General features: G+C 38.5%; 1 protein-coding gene across 1 annotated transcript in view; it reads right to left on the bottom strand.

Annotated features, from left to right (window-relative positions):
- The window catches only part of Dab (DAB adaptor protein), a 66,748-nt gene extending 49,776 nt beyond the window's left edge, over nt 1-16,972 (bottom strand). The window contains exons 1-2 of the mRNA XM_071584322.1: nt 16,765-16,972; nt 16,363-16,572 (exon numbers count right to left, since the gene is read on the bottom strand). Of these exons, the coding sequence (XP_071440423.1) occupies nt 16,363-16,474 (112 nt within the window). The 5' untranslated portion in view covers nt 16,475-16,572; nt 16,765-16,972. The remainder of the gene's footprint in view (nt 1-16,362; nt 16,573-16,764) is intronic.
- Nucleotides 16,973-25,460: the final 8,488 nt, after the last annotated feature.

The following is a 25,460-nucleotide window of genomic DNA, read 5'->3' as shown; positions in this document are numbered from 1 at the left end:
ATAAATGTAATAACGTGCATTTTGAAAAATATTTCAATTCAAACATTCAAGTGATGGTTTTGGTACGGCAGACAAATGAAAAAAGACTTGAGAGGACTTGGGCTTGAGTGGAGAAATTCGAACCTTCAGGAGGGCGTGAGTGAAGGGCGGATTGTTTCTAGGGGTGCCATTTGTGCATGCCACACTCACGAGGCAACCAGAGGTGGAGAGGAACTCGATCGAAATAACCAAGCGAGCGTCGCCCTGGCAATCGGCACTTGAAATGCCTCTGTTCGCGCCTTAATTTTGCCACCATACGCTTAGGAATCCCACCATTCAGAGCTATGCTAAGAGCACTCAATTGTGAAGGTTCATCTCCTAGCTAAACCTCGGTCGTCTCCAATAGCGAAATTATGGTCCGAGATAAAATTTTTGTGAGAGATCAGATTCTGACCTTAGTTCCAAGTTTTATCGATTAAAGCGCGCTTACGCAGCATGGGTCTAACAATACCAAGAGCCCACTCCATTGGGCCGAGTGCAATCCTCATCAAACCTTACCAAACTAAATGCTGTTTTTCAATTAACGTTTTCGTGGCGTTCTGTGGCAACCAAGGGGTCAAATTTTCAAAGGTCGGTTAACTGGAATGATTCACTGAGTTTCTTTGACATCGTTTGCCCCTGGCTTTTGCAGGTAGCAGAATTTCCAGAGCAACAAGGGCGCGGATGAATCTAAACAACGACGGAACTCCAAGCACATTCTCATCACAACCACAAGGGAATAACTTAATCGGACGTATGCAAACCGGTGGATGGCCTTTGGAATGGTATGGAATACGTCTTATGTGCAATAAATACGCGAGCTGGTGCAATCTGGCGGCCATGACGCGTACTATAGCCCCACCCACTAGCGGCGATAGTTGCCTGAGACCCAATGAGCAGTCTGTTCTTGGCGGATCGTCGAGCTGTGCGTATGATATATGTTATGTTAGTTTCTCTTATCCTTGTTTTTACTGTTTGTTAAAAAGTGGAAATTGACGAAATCACGGAGCAACGAATCAACATCAAGTTTGTGGTGAAGTCCGGTAAAAGTAATCAAGAAATTACTGAAATGTTGACAGCTGTTTACGGTGATAATGCTCTGAAGAACACATCCATTTTCAAGTGGATTCAGCGTTTTAAAGATGGCCGACAAGACGCCATGTATGATGCAAGGCCAGGGCGACCTTCAGCCACCTGTGTTCACGACGACATTGATCGTGTGCGGTCCCTTGTCCTTACTAATCGCCGAAACTGTCCAAGTCAACAGTGCACACTATTTTAACCGAACATGATGGATGGGTGCTTAACCATTACAATGCACCTGCACTTTCAGCATTGGTTGTTCGCCAGTTTCTGGCATCAAATTCAATCACCATCCTTGATCATCCTCCTCATTCGCCAGATCTCGCCCCCTGAGAATTTTTCTATTATCAAAATGTAAAAATGTGATGAGGGGACATGGCTGGGAAGATGTGGACACAGTAAAGCAAGAAATGACTAGATAACTAAAAAGCCTAACTGCTGAGGACTTCCAAGTGTGCTTTAAACACTGGAAAAGAAGATGAAATAAGAGCATAGCCTACGAATTGGGAGTAATTTGAAGGGGACAACTTCGATGTGGACTAAATTGTGCGAAATAAAGTTTTTATGGCCTCAGCTCGCGTATTTATTTGAAAGAGTAGTACTCCTGGTTAGCCGGATCTCCGTTTAAAAATGGCATCTGAAAACACGGGCTCTGATAACTCACACCTGTCCTAGTAGAGCTCCTCGGTAATTCTCCTAATGAGGACGATGATTTAGCAAGCACTCGCACACACTGGAAAGAGACGAGGCTGGAGGTGGTGGCCAGTGGTGGATTGCCATCTTAGATCATTTCTCAGAAGTATTTAAACACATACATATATGTAGTGTGTGCCCTAAAAATGCATGTAAGCAGATTGATAATCCCGCCAACGCAGACCGCTGGAGTTGGACGATCTGTGATGGAAACGAGGTGCGAGGGCTTGGAAAAGTAATTCAATCCCGCGTCAGTTGTCTGCGGGCCGTTATTTATAACTTCTAGACTACACCCCTGTTCTAGGGTGGCATCACGTATTCACGATGAAGCACCGTTCTATGGAGCAAAAAGATACGAGACAAAATTTTGTGTCAAGCTCGGTCGGGTTATGACCTTGTTTTAGGATGGTTACGAAATATGAAGATGTGTCCCAAAGAATAGTTTTCCGCAGGCACACAATGTTTATGGAGGGTATAGAGGAGGTTGATGACAAGGAACGCCCTGAAAGTCCATCAACGACACAGCGCAACGGAAAATGTGCAAAGGTGAAAGACATGCTCAATTCCGAACGACGTCTAAGCGACGGAATGTTAAGAAGATTTGGCCATGAGAAAGGTGTGTGCGCCAAGATGGTCACCGAGGTGCTGTCTGAAGTTCAGAAAAATTGTACGCGTGACAGTTTCGCGTGTACTCTTGGACCGCTGTGAGAGTGACTCCAAATGTTTTGATAACGTCGCCGAAATCCTTTTTGCTCCTATGAACTTGAAAAGCCTGAACACGAGTTTTCCGACGCTCTTCAGGAAGCGCACCGCGACTGGTAGACGCCCAGACATTGCTGTGTCGATGCACACACAAGGGTGCCATTTTGAATAATTATAGTCATTGTACTTCGATTTGCAATACATTTTTTTCCGCATTTACCTAACTTATTTTTGGGTCAGACCCATTAAGTGGTTCAAAGAGGACACTTGCCATTTTCAGCATGGAAACCAACTCCTTTACCCAGAAATGAAAACCTAGATATTCAATTGTTCCCGGCTAAACTTTTCACAAGTTCATGTGCATTAAATGTAATTCATTTAATGAAAATCTAGGCTTTAAAACCAATGACGTGACCAATAGGTCAGGTGGTTAACTTAAGTTGGTATCTAAATGAAGTTTTTAAAGTTTCAAATGTATCTAAAAAGAAATGAATCAAACAATATTCCCAGGAGTTCTCTGTGCAAGGTCAAAGGAATGAGTGAAGTGAGAGTTTTGAAACGGATTTTCTCGTGGATATGTCCTTTGATAAACGTAATTCTAGCAGGCCCTCGAAGATTTAGCATCAGTTTCTACAACGGAGAAAGCTTGTACTTTTGTTTGGATGTTATATCCATAATAAACATGACTCTTCACCTTTTAGGATCCTGAACAAGAAGATTTATAATCCTCTTCAGCTCGTTCAAACAGTTCCTGACAGACATGAACTCGATATTGTTTCTGGTCTGCTGCCATCAGGTGAGGCACGAATTGGCAGCGACTCGATGCATCCTCGACGCCTCAGTCATGATTTCGTAGCACCAATCGAGATGCCACTCTTTGGCAAGTTCCCTGACTGTCAAACGTCGATTTGCACGAACGAAATCGTTCACTTTCTCGATGTGGGGATCATCAGTCGACGTTGATGGTCTTCCACTGATTGCCGCTCCGTTTTGATCCAAGTAAACCATTCATAATACACGGCACGTTTCATAGCAACCTCACCACAAGCCTTGGTAATCAATTCAAAAGTTTCCGTGAAGGATTTGCAGAGTTTCACGCAGAATTCCACAGAACAAGACTGCTCCTTCAAAGAGCTTGTTTCCACGGATCCGATTTTTTGCCACACTCCACAAACACCCCTTCACATAAATGGTCTTAACTAATCAACCAAACAAGATATCAACAAAAGTGGTTGGAGGCAGTTATTCCGGAAGTTTCCATACACAGTTCGGTTCAGGATAGATATTATAATAACAAATTTAAAAAAAAAACTGCGGGAGATGCCGCAAGCGTCGCTTTTAACGGTGTCAACCAATGGTATGCATTTCAATGCAACAATTTTGGAGTGTAAAGATCATTTCCCTTGACCGGGATTCGAATCCCGGTCACGGCGAATGATCTTTACAATAAAATTGTTGCATTGAAATATAATTAAGGTTAGGCAAATAGGAAAGATTATAATCTCTCGTTTCACGGGGGCGGTCGAAGATTCGGATTTGGAGTTACGAAGGGCAAAGTAATTTGCCAAAGTATGAGGAGGAGGCAGGAGAGAAAGTTGATTGTTGAAGCTTTTAAGGGAAAGAATAAAATAAAAAGAATACAGAGGGTCCGTTTCTCAAGCCACCAAGTCGATTTACTAGTCCTCTTAAAAGTGTTTCACGTATCATGAAATTTTTCAAGTCGATATACGGTGCAGTGACGATAAGAACCAGCGCTGTTTTATTTATTGCATTCAGTAGATTTCATGTGTGCAAATTACAGGGACCTGTAGCCTGATTAGTAGTTTTTAGAAAATGTTGGCCCCAGAAAGCTCTCATGGTCAACAAAAATCACATGGTGATAGGTACTGATAGGGGAAAGGTTGGCGGGCTTTAAAAACTGGATACCAATGCCCGGAGAAAAATAAGAAGCTCTTGGGAGAGATGATTAAGGGGTTGTAAAACGGAAGCTAACGGAAGACCGTGAACATGGATATGGGAAAAATGTCCTATGATCTGACTCGTAAACGTATTCGAGAAAACAATTTGGACAAGGGCCACCAGTTCGTTATTTTCTAATCCGCATGGAGATGTTTTGTCCACGGAAACTTCCCGAATCTTGTTTTGTTGATTAGTTACGACCGTTTATACGAGGTCTGTCAAATATATACGCCAACTGAGACCATAAAAACTTTATTTTGCATAATTTATTCCACATCGATGTTGTCTCCGTCAAATTACTCCCAATTCGTAGCCTAGGCTCTTATTTCATATTCTTTTCCAGTGTTTAAAGCACACTTGGAAGTCCTCAGCAGTTAGGCTTTTTAGTTGCCTCGTCGTTTCTTGATTTATTGTGCCTTCCACATCTTCACAGTCATGTCCCCTCATCACTTTTTGTATTTTGGGAATATGAAAAAGGCGTTAGGGGCGAGATCTGGCGAATAAGGAGGATAATCAAGGATGGTGATCGAATGTTTTGCCTGAAACTGGCGAACAATCAATGCTGAATGAGCAGGGGCATTGTCATGGTGAAGGATCCATCCATCATGTTCGGTTAAAATAGTGTGCACTGTTGATTTTCCTTAATTCAGACCATCAGTTATCACTCGGAGAGTTTTTTGACGATCGGTAAGGACAAGGGACCGCACACGATTAATTTTGTCAACACAGGCGGCCGTCCCGGCCTTGCATCATACATGGCGTCTTGTCGGCCATCTTTAAAACGCTGAATCCACTTGAAAATAGATGTTTGCTTCAGAGCATTATCACCGTAAACAGCTGTCAACATTTCAATAATTTCTTGATTACTTTTACCGCTCTTCACCCAAAAAACTTAATGCTGATTTGTTGCTCCGCGATTTCGTCAATTTCCACTTTTTAACAAACAGTAAAAACAAGGACAACAGAAACTAACATAAAATATTTCATACGCACAGCTCGACGATCCGCCAAGCACAGACGGCTCATTGGGTCCCAGGCAACTATCGCCGCTAGTGGGTGGGGCTATAGTACGCGTCATGGCCGCCAGATTGCACCAGCTCGCGAATTTATTACACAGACCACTTATATGTGAGGGTTCCACGGTATTTTATCAGCGAATGACCCTGAAAACGCAACTGGAAGAATCGACTGCAACAGCTGTAGATGTTGCCGCCATTGAAAGTTGTCGTTGGGAACCGAAGAAGTTCTCTGGGAACATCAAAATGCCGCGTACGAGCAATAATGTTTCAGGCACGACAGGCTGAAGTGTTCGTTTGGTGCAGGTCTCGACCAACTCGAAGAAAGCAGGCGCAACCGGCAAGAGGGTGGACATTAGTGACGTGGAAGTCGATGGTGGCACTGTCCCCCTGTTGTGGCGGACACTAGACGGGCTTCATATCACACCGGAGCCCACGCGACTGCATACCCGGTCTGGCGATTTACTCTTTCATTATTTCAATCGGATTTAACACAAGTGGTGCTTTAAATACATATACTCATCGATTGAAATTGCAGGTCCTATATTTGTATATCGAATTAATCTTTTAACTGAATGTCTTGCATTAGAATGTACACTACGAACCTCAAAAACCTACACGGCAATTTCATAAAAAATAAAACAAATCCACTTTCGAAGAAAAATTGTAAAGGTCAGGAGTTTTTGTCGTCGCAGCTTCTTGATGCCCTTGTGCGTATCAAATAAACCTTCCGACGGAAACAATTTTGACTATACCATGCGCAGTGAGCAGTCCTTTAGCGATGCTTGACGCACGGATACTTCCCCACCCTAAGATTGAAACATTCATTGTACTGCCATCAATCCGCTTGTCGTGGTCAGTTTAATGGCAGAATATCTCACGGCTATTGGAGCCCTTCACCAGTACGGAAAACGAATACATGAAATTCACTGGAGACCGGACATACACTTACAATTAGCACAAAATGGCCACCAAACTTAAAAAATTGGAGATTTCTTCCACATTTATGGAATGAGATTCAATCGCAAAAAGTTTTTAATCTTGCGAATGAACATGCAGGGTGGGTGAAAATCTGTATTAAACTGTTGACGGCGAAGGTAAAGTGCACGCCAAAATTACTTCTACCCAGGTCCGACGAAATTTTTCATATCGAAAAATTCTAATCCATAAATAACGGACTTACTGCGCCAGAAAAGAGAGCTCTGCAAATGTAAACTTTTTTGCACAACAAAAAGTCAACGTCTCACGGTTACGGACAACCATTAACAAGACTGAACTAAAAAGCCCAACCGCCGAGGACATCCAAGGGTGCTTAAAAGAGTGGAAAAGAAGATGGAATAAGTGCATAGCCTACGAATGGAGAATACTTAGAAGGGTAAAAAATTGATGTAGACTAAATTTTGCAAAATAAAGTTTTTATGGCCTCAGTTCGCGTATTTATTGGACAGGGTAGTATGTGCGACACAACCAAAGCATAGAATACTGAGCAAGGGATTCCCTATACTGCTTCCTCTTGTTTTTGCGAGAACAGATTCTCTAAAATATCACAAAATATTATCTTAATTTTACTGACATCCTATTTTAATATAAGAAATGACAAATCGGAGCACTGTCAGTTAAACGTTGTTCTTCGGATGAAAAACAAACGATATAGCACTTTTATGCACGATAACTCTTTATTTACTTCAACCACTTGTCTGAGTTTTCGAAAATTACACTAACATTTAGCACTAATACGCCAACCTACTTAATAATACGAACGTGAATAAAAACAACATATTTAACGGTACTATAATACATTTATTTGCATTAAATATTATCGCTGACCCTCGTTGGCTCTCTTCCTCTCTACAGCAATTTACTCCGTAACCATCGCTTAACCCTAGAACGGCAACACTATCGTTTTCACCCTATTATATTGTTGGGTGACATAATGACTATGAGAGGCCTACGGGGGGTTATTTTTTTCGTTTTTACTGTACAATCACGTGGCACATTGATTGACGTGAATAACGGTAAAGGTCCCAAGTCGCAAATGTAAGCCGTTCTCGTTTGGCGCTAGAATTCAACCCGCTCTGGGGTTTTTTTCAACCCCGTTACCGTTTTAGGGTTACGTAAACCCCATTATCTTTCCAGCTACCCTCACACGTCTTTATTTTCTCTCTCCATCTCTCGCTTTACCTGTATTTTCTAATGGTTTTCCTAACGTCACTTCGATATTCCCATTCTAACTAATTCGGTCGTCTTCCGTGCTCCTAGGGTCGTCTTCGCTTGGCAAGTACACTTCGTAAGATGGCGACCGCGGAAGCCTCACCTGCCCCGCTACCGGGCACGACACACGCCCGATTGGGACGAGTCCCGTAGTCGCCACCATTTATTTTCAATATAGTTTCCATTTTAACGATATTCTAGGTATAAAAATAAATGAGGTTGTTTCCCATTGCCTTCCTCAATATTGTTTTAACGTCACGCAATCACTCAATGGCCCCAGTGGGGCCTTTGCAGCCGCCTCATTGAGGAACAGACGTTGCGTGGACTGCCTTTCGTTTGGTTCCTAACCTTCGACCTATCTCATATCATTGCTCCCGCCAGTACAGCTCTAGGGGTCATCCTAAGACGCACAAGGTCTCCTACCATGTCAGGATTTCATTCCATGAGCAGGGTGTGATATGCTCGCTGATATCACTGAATTTTAATTTTTTTTAAATTAGGATATATTTTTATTGGTATTTCGCTTTTTTCAGAATTTTGATCATTTATACTCTACCTGATAAATCAGATTATTCTAGTGCATTACATTGCAATCAGATGCGTAATTCAGAAAAATAATGTAAATGGTCATGTGGAGAGATGAGGCTCGTGCTTCACAAGGTTCGGAATAACACCAACCCCCAAAAACACGTATGAAGCAAGGCAGTAATCCTTACTGCCTAGACCTCATGATAATCTAGGTGACTCCGAAGTATTGCTGATACAGAGTCATTGAAAGGCGGTATTAAGTTATTAACATATGCTTGTTAATTAGTTTGTCAGTCAGCCAAGGGGTTGCAAGCATTGCTGAGTGAATTGGAAACTCAGTGCGATAGATATGGAATCAGAATCAATATTAATAAAACACAGGTTATATGATTTTCCAGAAAGAAAAAGGCTAAGCTAAGCATTAAAATAGGAGGGCAAAAACTAGAGCAGGTAGAACAGTTTACGCATCTCGGTAGTGTTTTGGGTCAACACGGTCAAAGTAGTAGGGACATAAGGAGAAGAATTGTGCTAGGCGAAGAGGCTTCCTCAAGGAGGAGAGAGTTGATGACAGGGACGTTGAGTAAGGATATTAAGAAAAGACTCGTAAAAACTTTGATATGGAGCGTAGCTATGTACGGCTTGGAAATGTGGTCATTGAAGCAGGAGGATAGACGTAGACTGGAGGCTTTTGAAATGTTGGTGTGGAGAAGAATGGAGGTGAAATGGACCGAGAAGAAAACAAATGAGGAAGTACTTGGTAAGGTGGGCAAAGAGAGGGGTTGGTTGGGAGAAATCCTATGGAGGCAGGAAAAGTGGATGAAGGGGGTATTGATCGGCAGTGGAATGTTGAAGAATGTAATAGAGGGGAGCATGCTAGGCAAATCGGGTAAGGGCAGGAACAGGATAGGGATATTGGATTGGATGAAGGGAGGAAGGAAGTACACAGAGATGAAGGACTTGATGCAGAGTAGGTTGCTGGATTGTGTTTTGTTAGGAGTCACAAAATATTTATTTGGCAATTGTGTCCATCCAAAACCTACCTTAACTGGTAGATTAGCAATTCCCAGCCCAATTTCTTAAACATTTCAGTAACAATCCTTTCTTATGTAATTTCCCATCGCAAATCTTGCTGCTAGTCACTTAACTTTGTCTAATTGTTTAATCTCCCTGGAAAAGTAACGATCCCAAACTGATGCCCTGTACTCTAAAATAGATGGAACAAAAGTTTTACAACTGAAACCCTTTTTTTTCGATGATGCTATTTTCCAGAGTTCTCATCACAAAGTGTAGAGCTCTAGTTGCAATATATTTGATATGTGATCCCCATTTTAGATTCCTACTCCTTGATAATTGCAGGGTGTTCGATTATTCAATACTTCATCCTTAATGAAGTAATTGTATGATCTAGCAGTCGGACCTTAAAATAATCTCACTAATTTTATTATTATGCTAGCATTGATGCCCATTCAGTTTTGGTTTGCACAATTTTCCAAAATATATAGGTTGTTTTTTAATATTATGCCATCATTAATTGTTTCCATTTCTCAGTGAATAATGCTATCATCTACAAGCATCCTGATGGAGCTTTACGTATTTTTTCTGATGTCATTTACACAGCGTATAAATAGCTAAGGTCCCAGCACTTCCTTGAGGCACATCATAAATTGCATAAAATTCCTCCAAATAAACATCGCCTTGGACTCTAACCCAGTGATCGACTCAGTAAAAAAGAATCTACTCCTCTCCCATCTAAGCCTATGGTGGCTGAAATTTTCATAAGACCCTCATGATTGCCCAGTCAAATGCTTTTGAGAAATCAATTAGCTTGCTGTTTCTGCCATACCCAGCTCCTAAACAGATTTCCTAAACATATTCCCCTATCAAATGCTTCATTATTTTGCACAATATACATGTAAAACTTAACTGGTCGATAGGAATCAACACTAATACAAGACCCTTCTTTGCAAATGGGAACTATGATTTGCCTTTTGCAGTCATTGGGTAACTCTCTCCATAGCTATTTATGACTGCAAATTGATGTTCTATAAAATAGACCAGTGCATTCCCCAACCTTTTAAATATTTCATCAGGACCACTAAATGCATGGCTTTTTATTTTCCTTAATCTTTTCCAGACATCCCTGTCCCTTATTTCAAAAAGGAATGGTAAGATATCTCCCTCACTTGTTACAAATGTTCCCAATATACTGGTATAAACACCCCAAGATAATTCTTTGAAAGCTGAAGCCTTTCAGAAGTAGTCATCCAAAATTCAGCCATTCCATTGAATAGAAATTTTCTCCATGGTATTAGTCCCGGTAAGTCTCCTCCAAACATAAATATATTCACTCCAATTCAGAAATATACCCACTCCAATCCTGATTTTCAGAGTATCTTTCAAAAATGTATCCTTGACCCATAACTTTTCAGCAGAATAGTAGTTATAACCTTTCAATATTCAGTGCCTTGCACATCTCTTCATAATTACTTAAATATTAAACGCTTTGATTTCCCTTCCTGTGAGGCCTTCTCCTTTTCAATCTTCTAAAGAATTTTCAATCAATCTTTCAATCTTTTATCATTACATAATATTCTGGATTGGAGGCACTTTCAGTTTTTTTGAGGGAACTTGATAATTTGTTACTTCAGGTTTGTATGATTTTGAAATTTTCTAATATGTCATACTCCCTTCGCTATCCATTCTGAGAATGTTTCCGCAAGATAGTCACCAAAGCTCACCCCATCCATTTCGTTATATTGCCAGACAGGGGAGGGAAGTTGTCAATGGAGTAGGTGTTTGTGTCAAAAATTGCAAAGATATCGTCAACATACCTGTACCAGGTAATGGGAAATTATTTAAATTTACTTCGGCACTGTTGCTCGAAATTGGACATAAATAAATTGGCTAGGAAGGGGGAGAGTGGTAGTGCCCATGGTAGTGCCAAAATTTCGTTTGTAGAAATGGTCGTTGAAGGTGAAGAAATTTTGATTCATGATTAGGTTCGATAAAAGTAGGTATTCATTTAGGGTTTCTTTCGACATTTGTTTAGATGAAAGCCAGTCTTCAAGGAACGTTAATATATCGGGTATTGGAAGGGAAGAGTGATTGCACATCAAAGAAAACCAGTATTTCCAACTAAAAACCAATAAGTAAAACCAATTTTATTGATGAAGTCTGTAGTGTTTCTGATACCGGAGTCGTTTTGGAAAGCAAGATTCGAAAACTATTGGGTTAACCATTTTGATACATGGTAGGTGGGAGAGTTTATAGTTGAGACAATGGGATGCATAGGGCAGTTGTGGATTTTAGGATGGCCATACAGTTGGGGATGAGTGGAGTGGGAAACGTGGGGTTTGAATCGAAGAGATTTGTTGATTAGATGTGAGCAACCAGCTATCAGTCTTTGTGTCCTGAATCATGCAGTTTAGAGGCTTTTTGAGTCATTAGTGTACAGGCTATTTCCAATTAGTTGGGTCGTTTTTTGATAGTAGGCGTCCTTGTCCCGAATTACACAGCAGTTGCCTTAGTCTAATTTTAGGTAAAAGCAATTTTCAGATTTGAGAGATTTGATTATGGGAAAAAATTGGTCGTGGCCATTGAAATGATATTGACGAGAGGAAATTTTTTTCTTTGAGCTAGACTTGCGACTTTATTGTGAATTATCCACATTAAAAAGAACAGAAAAATGTCGTGAACAGCAACCAAGGACCCATTACATCTTGCCCATTTTCCCCTGGCTAACACAGTTGACTCACACCATTCTCTTTTTTCCACCTCCTCTGACCTCCCTAACTTAGATCCCTTCCAATTGCCTTTCGAAATAGATAGGCACCACCTTCCCATTGGCTCCTAGGTCTCACCTACTTATTTCCTTGTTTTTTCTTTGTATTTGGGTGATTGATGGCATAGGAAGAATCCTTGTCAACCCTGAATGAGTGAGTGTGTGCCCGATTCACAAAGGAAGGTCTAATACACCTGATTCTCGCTGATCGACGAACGAAAGTGCGCGAAATAGGCCGAGGCCGTGGGTGTGTCGACTGGAACGGCAATTAATATTTTACATGATAAGTTGGCGATGAAAAAATTGACGGCCCGATGGGTGCCGCGATTGCTCACGGTGGACAACAAGCTGATCCCAAGTTGTCGCCGCCAAACTGCATGAACTACGTTATGAATTGCTGCCGCACACCCCGTATTCACACGATCTTGCTCCCTGCGACTTTTTCTTATTCCTTAACATGAAGAAATGGCTCGCGGGAAAAAAATTTAGCTCAAACGAGGAAGTTATCGCCGGGACAGAGGCGTATTTTGGAGAGTTCGACAAATCCTATTTTTTGGAGGGGTCAAAAAAATGGCTGGAACGTTGGGAGAAGTTTATCTTTCTAAAAGGGGACTGTGTTGAAAAATTAAAAAAAATGTTTTTGAAAAAATGGTTTCATTTCTAACACGGGTACTTATTGAACCACCCTTGTACATAGATGATTTTACATACTACTGGTGGTTATTTATTTAATTGATGACTTTGAAAATGTCAACTTGGGTCATGGTTACGTGAACTTTGCAAGAAGTGGGATTTACGAAGTACAGCATGAAAACCATCTCCAATTTATGAAAAAGAAGTTGTTCACTTTTTACTCAAATTCAAGATGATGACTCTGTTCAAGTAAATCTGCCCAATTTTTATAGTTCTTTTTTAAGGTGTCCTATCAATGTGGCAACGGTAATACTATCTGTGGCCTTCCTATACTGGCCACACATCCAGGCGCAAACCACAGTAAATGAACAAATATCCTTGTTCCATATTTACCACACAAGGAGCTTCAGCTACAAATATTTTTCCATCTTTTATCTTTAAACACTGCTCATTAATTTTGTAATGTTCTTGGCAATATGGTATGGAGCAAAGAGATATTATTTCACTGCCCTGCCTGACCTGCCCATTTTTAAAGATCCTGCCAATAAATTGAAGGAAATGAACAAAATTATAAATTTTAATACCAATAATAAGCAGCATTCTTTGGGTTAGGGAAAGTTTTCAAATTTCAATACCCTACCAATTTCTGCTGGTAAAAAAATTGAAACGATTGCCTTTCCCCATATTCTGGAACACTTAAGAGTGTCAAAATTTATTTACCCCCTACCAGTTTGGATTTCGGCCTGGCAAGTCCACAGAACCTGCAACTGAATCTGTGGCCAAAAATTTATTGAAGGCAGAATGGAAGGTACAAAGGAAGATGATTTGAAAGAGCAGTAGATTTGTGCCTTTATCAACAAAATGTGGCTCTGTGAATCGAAACTATGCGTCTCACTCACCCTTTGCAATTTAACTTCAGTATTTGAGTGTTAATCACACAAACCTCCAGCTTAAACATCAATACTATGTATGGTTTCAAAGATATATAACTCAAATTCATTACATCATATTTAACGGATCGAAAGCAGATGGTCCAAACAAATGATAGCCAGTCTAACTTCTTTCTTTCAAACATGTAGTGCCACAGGAGTCTGCTCTTGGTCCTCTTCTGTTTCTTATTTTAATTAATGACCTATCTCTCAGTAGATAGCATGATATTTCATGACATATCGAGATGATAAAATTCTGATTCAGACATGTAACAACACCAAGACTCTCGCAGCACAATTACAACCAGAAGCAAAATACTGGTTTACAGCCAACCATCTCTCCCTGAATGAAACTAAGACACTACACCTTATTTGTTGTCTAAAAAAGTCAATGAACAAAATGATCCTATCAAGCTGATTTTTTAATATTGACGGGATGTTAACTTGTAATTCACATATTTTTCATGTCAGTAAAAAACTTTCTTAGGGCTTAGTACTTATTAAGGAGACTAAAAACATGCGTGAGTGAAGGTAACATGTGAGTAGCCTACTTTGCTTTCTTTCAGAGCATACTTACCTATGGTCGTAGACTCTTGAGGCATGCTCATGAAACTGCTGAAATACTTTTACTGCAGAAGAAGGCAATGAAGATTCTAAGCAATTCTGGGCCTCCTGAACCAAGCGGGACCAATATTCAAAAACCTGAAAATTCTAACTATCTACAGCCTGTTTGTGTTACGCAGTCTCATGGATATTAAAAAACCTCAATCTATTCCCAATCCAGTCACCAGTACGTTCACATGACTGAAGATCAAAACACAATCTTGATTTAATCCTGTATAGGCTAAGGCCTACTGTCAATCTGATAACTTGGCGATGAAATTTCAACAAGATGCCAAGCAAGACCTACTCAGTAAGCTGCAAAAAGTAAAACATTTCATTGAAAAATGGTTGTCTACCAACCCACTGTACTTTATCATTGAGCATTCTGAGCTGGGCTTTGAAATTATTGTATTTCATAAGTATCATCGTCCATTTTTTACTTCCTCGCCATTTGTTATATCATTGTATTGTTGATTCTTACCATAATATTGAACTTTTTGGTGACATCCACATGGATATTTCTGTGGCCATCTTCAGTGGAACATACTCATAGCATATAACAAATCAAAATCCAATTCACTACTGTTCCACAAAAATGATTTTAAATCTAATCTAGAAGGATTCCTCCATCATGGAGCTTCTCAGTACACCCTAATGCAAATAGTGACAAGAGACTTTCTATTAGGCCCAGCAGTTATACAATGAGATGGTTCCCCTTTCTTGAATGTTTTCAAGCATCATATATTTCCTGGCAATATAATTGTTCAAATAGGGTAATTACATGATTGAAATGTAATAACAACTGGGTAGAAGCAACAATGTAATACCTCGAAAACAAGTACTTTTACAACTTGAATTGTGAAAATAAAAGCTTAATCTATTGTGCTCACATCAGCTAAACCAAGCAGTGTCAATGGTGAACACTGGAATGAGACTCCATGTAGCATTTTTGTTGAGTGCAGTTGGGATATTATAAACAAGAGGGATATGTTGAGGCCCTTCACAAGGGTTAATTTGGATCGGATAGTTGTCAGTGTCACATTCAGGGTACAGGCCTCAGACACACGCCCCAATTACATTAGTAAAGGAAAAATAATGAACCTGCACCAATTTTCAATCATACTGGTTGGTAAGATGTGCACTAGAGAGGTTGGTTTCATTTTTAAATTCTCCTAGAAGTATTCTGTGGTACACTATGGCCACCAGACCTAGTTTATGGTCAAAGAGAAATATCAAATATTTCTTGAGTTACCTATCTAACTTAGTATATAAGATAATCTCCATAGTGTTCACCATTAAAGATTATTATTACTTACTCATAATCAAAGGAGAACATTAAGATACTATTCAGATATTTTTGCAGTAAAAAAACTAGCACTGTCATTGATCATGAGTAATAACAACAATTATATGGTAAAAACAAAATAATATGAGCGATAAGATCTACCCTCTACAGCTACACCCACCCACATCTTTGTAGAGTATGTTTTAGCATATTATTCTCAATTTAAATACTTAAGAGGAGATTTATTTTCAATTTTTAACATATATTAATACTGCAAATTAAGCTGTGACAGATGCCATCTACAAATAAAGAGTGAGTAAATAATTCCTTGATAATGATAAATATTACAGATTAGATTACCTACTTTACAAAAGATCAATATATAACCGAAAATAAAATAACAGGAATAAAACGTAAAGGAAAAATAAGAAAATAACAAAACAGAGGCATGCCAAATATGTATTTAAATTTTACAAGTCCACAATGTATTTTTTATGCAAGCATTACATGCAAATCATATAAATGTAATTTACAACTTCAGTGGATTTGTAAGAATGCTAGGAGTTGCAAAGTTGCACAGCAAAAGCATGAACTGCAAGTTAATAAACATGCTAGGTATAAACGTATTCCTTTAATTGAACGCCGGAAAATTTCCGGCTAAAAAATGATGACATTAGTACTTAATTTCATATGCACGCCTGCCACAATATTTTGGGCCGCCAATACAAAGAATTAAATTTAAGCACGTGATGCAGCACTGCAATTACTCTGCCATCTAATCAATTGCTTATATACAATAAATAAATATATGAAAATTTCTAACAAAGAATACAACAAAAAGATTAAAAATATAAAGAGGTTACTGCAGTATTTCGCTGATGCAAGCTACTCGAATGATTCGTACTCTTTGCCCAATCATACCTCTATCCGTAGACCTCTTAGGTGAAGTTAAAGTCCTGAAACCCATTTTAAGAATCATTCTTCCCCCACTTCCTCTCATAGATTCCACCTCATCTTGGTAGTACCCGTCCATGATCTAGGGTCTCCTTGAAATTTGACGCTTTCCTTTGTAAGCAAGAATTTTCATATTCCCTGCCTTTGTCTTCTCACGATGGGTTGTTTCAGTCGCCACTGTAGTGGACAAATTGAAATAAAAATATCAATTTTTGGTAAATGGAGAATAGCTTAATTATCTCCATCTTCCGCTCCCAATGAAAACAAAAGAATGACCGATGGACATAAATATTACTCTATTAAATGTCTACCACTAGATTTAATGCAAATCAAAGAAAACGGCTTTAACATTGCGAATGATTAACGCACCTTAGATTATTCATGCGGTTTACAATCCATGTGGAAGGCAGCTTTTAGCTGGCTACTTGGAATTACTAGCCATTTAAAATATCCATGGCCCGTTACCTTGAATTATATAAATATTCGCGATCATCATTACCTCCCGATATTTATCTTTCGTTCGCTACTACTCATAGCTCTCGCCAAACCTCATCAGCACCTGCACGTTCTTCATTGACATTCGAGCAGCGGAAGTCGCAGCATTCAATAAAACGGGACTGCCCCCTCATTGGCACATCGGTGACCTGGCCAACCGAGCGCCAAAGTTTAATTTTCACTAGAGGAAAATGAGATGTTAAGCAAGAGCATAAACATCTGAGTGTTATGGCTCGTTTACTAAGTGCGCGATAGAATATTTTCACAATCATGCTAGTTTAATTAATAATCAGTTAATTTTTTTCATTAAATCTATGATTCGAACTATATTTGTCCTGATTTACAAAAAAGAGTACACCTTATGTAACGGATGCTATTTTAATAGTCATAAATCAGGCAGGTATTATTGAACTAAGATTTTAACGACAACTTTTAATTTATTTGGACTAAAAAAACTCGTAGGTGAAACCAGACCCACTTTAGTATTTATATGTTTGTGATTGACAAATTAATGAGATATCCTGACACTAAATTCAACCTTACCATTCCGTTGGTTACTCAGGAATTTCGTAATTGCAAAATTGTTAAAGAATATATTTGCTATCTAATATTCCTTCAAAGGTATCTAACAATTTGGACAAGACTTTGTTGTCCTTGAATGTTTTCTCAGGAAAATTAGGTCAATAGAAGTTGGATTAGCTAGGTCTCTTGGAAAGTATTGGCTTCAGTGTCATGCATACGGCGAGCTCTACTAACCTAGCAATGTAAATTTAATCAGGATGCAGAAAAAAGGAACTGAAGTGGAATAACTAAGTCATACCTTGGAAAATTCTGAATAAAATGCATCATTGACTAAGGGTAAAATAAATGTCGAGAAATATGATGAACCATCATCTGCAATGGTGCTTTATTTTGCATACAATCAGAAGTCATCAAATATTTCCTTGCTTTCAAAGTTGAAAAAAAAGATGATCACGGCATTCCACAGCTTATGTTAAAATACTGCAGTGATATCTTTGCAGAACCTCTTAGTTTCATATAATCAATCCTCATTTTAATGTCTTTTCCCTGTTAATTTTAAATTAACCAATATTGTTCCCATCTATAAATCAAGTGAAAATGTTGAGGCAAAAAGCTATTGCCTTATAGTTTTACAATCTTTATGAGCTAAGTTCATTGAAAGTGTTATTATTCTTAGTAAAAAGATCTTCCTTAAAATATGCTGTGATTGAAGAGCAACATGGATTTTATTCAGGTCAGTCAAAACTAATGGATTTGGTATCTTTTCACAATTAAATTCTTTAGGCTATTAATTATGGTCTGCGAGTTGATGCTGTACATACACAGATTTAGAACACCATTTCATAATTCTGGAATTAACCAGTTAATAAATAAGTTATTCTCACATGGGACCAGTGCCAATCTCCTAAGCTGGTTTGAGAGTTATTTGAATGATAAAAAAACAGGCATTCATAATTAAATGTTGGATCTCTAAAGTAATTAAAGTTGAAAGGAAGGGCTGTGCATGCCCACTTTGGGAGGTGGGGTTCCCTTCCCCTGCTTTCTGGATCCGCATTACTGTGAGGCTGCTTGCTCATGCTCTGAAACTATGTCCAGGAGCCACACTCCATCTGGCCCATCTGCCATATTATCTCAAGGAGCCTCCATATTAAATGATTAAGATTTCACTAGCCCCATCCCATTCAACTTCTGATACACCCTCCCTCCTTCCTTCAATGTGCTGTCCATTTAGATCCCATCCCATGGAAAGAGAATGTGATGTCATCTGTAAAGGCTGACCACATTAAGTTCATAGGTTGCACATGTTTTCTCGTATATGAGTTGTTCAATAAGTCCTTAAGAAGAAATAGAAACATTGTTTTGGGCATTTTTTTTCAATATAATCTCCTTTTCGAACAATAAAATTTTCCCAGCATTTCTCCAACTTATTTAAGGTGTCAAAATAGTAGGATTTTTGAAGGTCCTCAAAATAGGCAGCATCTGTGTTGGTGATGACCTCTTTGTTCAATATGGATCGTTGCTGCTGAGACATTTTTGTCAGGTCAGGAAATAAAAAAGTCACAGGGAGCCAATTCTGGTGAATACGGTGGGTGTTATGATAATTCCAACTTTAATTCCATAATTTTTGCCATAGAAACTACACCGGCATTGTCCGTGCATTGTCTCGAAGGAAGAGAATTTTTTCTTTATCAAATGAGAGCTTTTTTCTTGATTTCTTCACTCAACCACTGCAATAATGATGCATATACTCTCTATTTTTCATTTGTCCTTTTTGCGAGTAATCAAAGTACGTAGATGATTCTGCATTCATTTAAACAAACCATAGGCATCACCTTGTTGGGTGATTACAACATTTTCACCTTCTTTGGACCTAAATCACCTTCAGACACCCACTGTCTCAACTGTTCCCTTGTCTCTGGAGTGCAGTTATCCATGTTTTGTCCAAAGTTATTATCAACAAGGAAAATCATCAGGATTGCGAGGGAAAAGCACCAAACCATCGTACTAATCGACCACACATTTGCATTCATTCTCCACTGAGAGCAAACACGATGCCCATCTTGCCAAGAGGTTTTTCACACACAGTTTCTCATGTAAAATTGAAAGCACTGTGCCTTGTGGTATGTCAGTTGCCTCAACTATTTCTCAAACTCTGATTCACCATTTACTCCCAATAACATTGTGGATTTTATTGGTTGTTTTGGAGGGAGACACTTCCATTTGATTTCCAGAGCAATGGTTGTTATTTGTGGATGTGTGGCTACATTTAAACTCATTTATCCAGTCATAAACAGTCACTAATATATGCACAGATGAGTATCATGCACTTCATCCAACCCAGCAATCATCTTTTTTGGTGCTATGGGTTTTTAATAGAAGTGTTCAATCACTGCCCAAAACTTTTTTTTTATTTTTCTAAATAAACCAAAGTTTATAGCTTTAATTTTCCATGAAAATTAAAACACACGTTGGATATAGCTGAAACTTTACTAGCAGTCTACTGAGAGATGAGGCTGGCCTGTTTAAGCACAACTTTTCTGATACTATGAGCAACATTGCTTGAATTTTCTAATGAGTTATTCATGATCCACATAAAGTGACTACCGACTTCTTTACATTTCTGTATGTCTTTGCTTTCTCTCCTTTATTGGAAATGAACTAATGAATAAAAATAGAAATCTTGAGCAGAAGGCTGAGATCTTTCATTTAAAGTTTGAGCAGCAAAGACTTCAGACCACTCTTGTTTTGAAAATAAATGTGAGAAGTCAGTAGTATCTCTTTCACTGGCAGATGTAGCTCTATAATAACTGGGTGAAGTTTCTGAATGTTGAGGACAAGTAAATTCACCGATGAGAGAACAATGACCAGATAAAATATAGTCAACATTAGCGGAGAAGATACCAGGATTGAAGTAGGTGAACATGTTATCAATTAATGCTGCAGACACTGATGTTACTCATGTGAGTTGCATGATCAAAGGTAATAATCCATAAAATTCAAACATATTTTGAAGCTGAAAGGACTTAATGTCATCCAATAGCATGTTACAGTAAAAATTGTCCACTAATGGAGGTTTTCTATTACTCTGGTAGAGTTGGTCTGAAATATCCAGATTACCGAGAAAAATATTGAAGTCAACTGATTAATATCCTAGAAATGTTTGTGTAGATGCATTCCCACCATCCCATCTTCCTATAGGCTTTACACATGAAAATGACGATATAAGTTTATAATTGTTTAATTGGGAACCATTTCCTTCAGGATGCTTGAGACAGTGTTCAGAAATGCACAGCATGCAAGGATCTATGAGTACATCATTTAAGGATATTTCCAATTGAATCACTTTCTTTTGTAGATATTGGATACATAAAAACACAACTTTTAAAGGTTAACAAGTCTTAGTACTGGAAGCATTTTTACCACCACCTGCTTTTGCAATTAGTTTTCCCAGTTATTTAATGAATGGATAGCAGTTTTGATAACCTCAACTTCATCATGGCCCCCTAATTATTTACTTTCTTACCATCTTAACTGACACAATTATCATTCAAAAACTTGTTTGTATCAAGATATACAACTTTCGAGGTATCAAATGCCCAATTTATGCCATTATTTTTTTATAAATTTACAATTGATGTCTCTTCAGTGTAAAATGCAATTTGCCGCAACACTCATTGTCGGAAATCATTGCTATGTATTAGGCAATATACATGACCCTTCACATCCTCTGAACATTGACTCTTTTCACGACAGTAGAATCAACATTAAGAACAAAGTGTTCAGTTTTTGGTGGGATTCATCCATGCATTCTGTCTTCATTTGTAGTTGTGGTGTCTTGATACTTGGTAAAACACATCCATATACTCAGAATGAACATGCTTCAGCATAGAGTCACCAACTAATAAGGTATTTTTATGATGCGATAATGAGATGTTTGTTAAATTTTGAGGACTTTCAGAATTTGCACTGCACTTCCTGTTGATCAAATTAGTAAGTTTGTAATTTGTTTACCTGTTAGGCATTCCATTAACAGTTTATTGCACTGACATATGCAGCACCTCAGCATCACGATCACAAGAAATAGATATTTTATTGGTTGAAATTGAAGACTCATGGTTATTGGATCCTTGTTGAAGTATGTGGAGGTGCTGGAGATTATTTTAGCGAGGCGGTGCTAGGAAATGTGGTTAGGTGGAGACAAAAATAAACTTCAAAAAGTCCACCATTCATTCCTAGTAGTAGTAGTAGCATTTTAGGGGAGGCGACTGACAGTTGAGGTAATTTGCAACATTAGGGATGGTTGGGAAAGGATGAAGGGTGGAGAGAAACCTGGCGTCGGCATTAGTTTACTCTTTGCAAGAAGGCGCCAAGGGGTCCACAGCTTAACGTCCCATTCAACGGACGGCGTACTCACTCAAAGTGCCCTCCACAAAGCACCTCAAGTAGGGATCGAGATACCACTGAAAAATATTCAACACCACTGGGATTTGAACCCAGGCCCTCTGGGTGGGAAGCCAGTACGATAGCCACCGCAGCATCTCGATCTCCCATTCATTCCTTCGACAACTGAAGGAAAGCTGCCAGAAGTCTTACTAAGAAGCCTCCTTTTCTTCAAAATCTAGTTGAAACTGCATTGATTCCATTTTGCATTAAAGCTCTTGAATCCCAAACTTCCATAGCAAGTCTGTTTATTAATAGCTTCATTAGTTCCACCAACAATCTGTTATTCTTCTCTAACCCTACTCTCCCACCTACTGAATCCTTCTAAAACTGTTCATTGCAGAACATATCTTTTTTCTCTATTCCACTGATGAGAAAGAAACTAACACCATTCTGGTAAGGAACACTCAGCTGATTATGATAATATCTCCTACTCAATATTGAAAGAAAATGCAAAAACAGCAATAACTAAACCACATATATTCTTGAGCCTATATCGTTAGGGATTTTTCCTGATAAATTAAATTTAGCTAAGATTATCTCAATTCTCAAGAATTAATACTTCCATGATTTAAATAATTTCCAGCCAATTTCTTTTAGAGAATTAAGAGAGAAATTCCATAGCACATGCAATTTTGCAACATAAGATTATCATTTGACAACCCTTAATTAAACAAAACTATTTTGTAATATTTGACGAAATATAGCTCCATTACAAAGTCATTTAATATTTTTTTAGAATTAAAGTTGAAAGTTAGTATTTTTTTATGAACTTAACAAAGTAGTTTTATACACAAAAGCTAATTTTGCTCACACTAAAACTTATGGCTGAACAAATTATAGTTACAAGCAGGCTGTAGGACAGAATTTCTGGTCCAGGAAGCCAGGCATTAACTTTTAAAACCGTAATAATAATAATAATAATATTTTTATTGTCCACTGATTAAATATATCATGTAGGTAAGGGAGTTGTCGAACACAAAGAAAAGTACAAGTACATGGGAACACTATTAACATGCTTGAAAAAGAACATGTACGTAGATTAGAGTAAATAATAAAAACACATTGCACTAATATTTATTTTGATTTAAAAATTCATTCAATGAATATTAAGACTTCATTAAAAGGAGGGTCTTGAGTTTTAATTTGAAAGATAATTACTATACTTATAGTTCATCTTAAGTTGCTTTTATTTTCTGAGGCAATTCCATATTAAAATCTTATTTCCTTAATTCCTCGTGACATGAGTTATGTTTGTGAAGACAAATGGATATTAATGGCCAATGATAATACTTTACAAAGTAGTAGCAATAATTTCTTGTTTCACAATTTCACCTCAGACTGTATTACCTGCCACAAGCTATCCATGATATAACAATACTAATCATGAAATGCAAGGTAAATGTGCAGTGTATGACTTAATGAAGTGAACCCATTAGTGCGTAAATAGAGCAATTCAGGGTACATAAATAATCCTTACCAGCTGTTTTTCAATTACAGGGGACTGTCATTTCAACCAATGGCATTGACCGAATGAATATGTTTTTCTTTTGCCACCCTTCCATCAAATTGGATTGCCATGCATATGGAATTAATTTCACTCTTCCTTGATTCTTCCGTGGCATCAGAAATGACATCAGTCATACCCAAAGCTATTTGCCAATAAAGATGCCGGTGGCTTTTAAGGAATAATTAATACTGCCATTTCCAGATGCGGTTCGAAGAATAGGATCAGGCGACTTACAAATCATGGAATAGCCCCTCATACAGGTATATGACAGATTACCATTATTTTTCACAAAATTTGATATTATTTCCAAAACTCAGTTTGGTTTAATGAGAGAAAGGTCAACTGGTATTGGTATGACCACATTCATAGTATATACGATGTCTGGCCAATAATTGTGCAAAATGATGCAATCTGGTGGCCATGACGAAAGTGATGATTACAGTTGTGTTGTTGATTCATCCAAGTTTCCACTCTGTAAGGAAAATTAAATGTGAATTCAGCCGCCCAAGCCCTCAAATTATCATCGACTGACAAGCGCTCCCCTCTCCTCTAATCAGTCTTCAATGGATTCAAGTGGCTTCCTGCTCTCTCTCTCTCTGTCCCACACTGAGCCTCGAATCCTCTCCCGATAAGTCGGAAGAATTTCAAGCTACCCATAGATTCTGTACATCGTAGCAGTCTTATGTTAAAAGGAGCGTTTTAAAATGAATATAAACTACACGATGAAACCTTTGACTGCACTATAAAACTTAAAACTTGGATTGACATAATTGGAGTACCTCAGAAAAAAAGTGAAATGTTTTTTAGGGTGCTATACGTGGTCTGCACAATAAATGTGCAAACTGGTGCAAACTGGCAGTCATGACGCGAACTATGGCCCCCCACCTACTTGTGGCGCTAGTTGCCTGAACCCAATGAGCCATTTGTGATTGGCGGATCATCGAGCTGTGCGTATAATGGTGCCAGTTATGTTAGTTTCTGTTGCCCTTGTTTTTTACTGTTTGTCGAAAGTGGAAATTGAGAAAACCATGGAGCAACGAATCAACATCAAGTTTTTTGGTGAAGTGCGGTAAAAGTAATCAAGAAATTACTGAAATGTTGACAGCTGTTTACGGTGATAATGCTCTGAAGAAAGCATCCGTTTTCAAGTGGGATAAGGTTTTTAAAGATGGTCGACAAGACGCCGCGGATGATGATGCAAGGCAGGGACGACCTTCAACCACCTGTGCTGACGACAACGTTGATCATGTGTGGTCCCTTGTCCTTATTACTGATCCTCGAAAAACTGTCCGAATGATAGCTGATGCACTGAATTTAGGAAAAACAACAGTGCACACTATTTTAACCAAGCATGATGGATGGATCCTTCACCATGACAATGCACCTGCACATTCGGCATTGATGGTTTGCCAGTTTTTGGCAAAAAATTCAATCACCTTCATCCTTGATCATCCTCCTTATTTGCCAGATTTCGTCCCCATGCGACTCTTTCCTTTTCCCCCAAAAGGCAAAAATGTGATGAGGGGACATATCACTGGGAAGATGTGAAAGACACAATAAAGCAAGAAACGAAGATAAAACTAGAAAGTCTAACTGCCAAGAGGACTTCCAAAAGGGTGCTTCAAAGAGTGAAAAAGAAGAAGATGGAATAAGTGAATAGCAATGAATGAAGAGTACTTTGAAGGGGACAAAATCAATGTTGACTAAATTTTGCAAAATAAAGTTTTTATGGCCTCAGTTCACGTATTTATTAGACAGACCTCGTATGAAATTGATGACCATAACATTCCACAAAAGTTTTTAATTATCTTAGAAAAGCATTTTCCAAAACTTTGTGGATCATGGGATTTAAATAACTAAACTTAGTACATCTGGCATCTCAGGAATTCCCAACCAGTGGATACAATCATTCCCAGGCAGTTTATCTCAAGCTGAGGACACCTACTCTTCCACCACAAATTCCCATGTAATATTGAGCCCTCTAGCAGTTACTAAATGTATCTCTCAAGCGTCTCTTCATTTTCTTTTACACATTGACAATATTCCCTCATACTTCAGCAATGGCACTCTGTTCATGAATTCAGATTACACAACATAC

This window comes from Hetaerina americana, unplaced genomic scaffold (genome assembly GCF_022747635.1).
Source record: "Hetaerina americana unplaced genomic scaffold, ioHetAmer1.1.p SCAF_18, whole genome shotgun sequence".
Taxonomy (NCBI): domain Eukaryota; kingdom Metazoa; phylum Arthropoda; class Insecta; order Odonata; family Calopterygidae; genus Hetaerina; species Hetaerina americana.
This window is presented reverse-complemented; position numbering and strand designations above follow the sequence as displayed.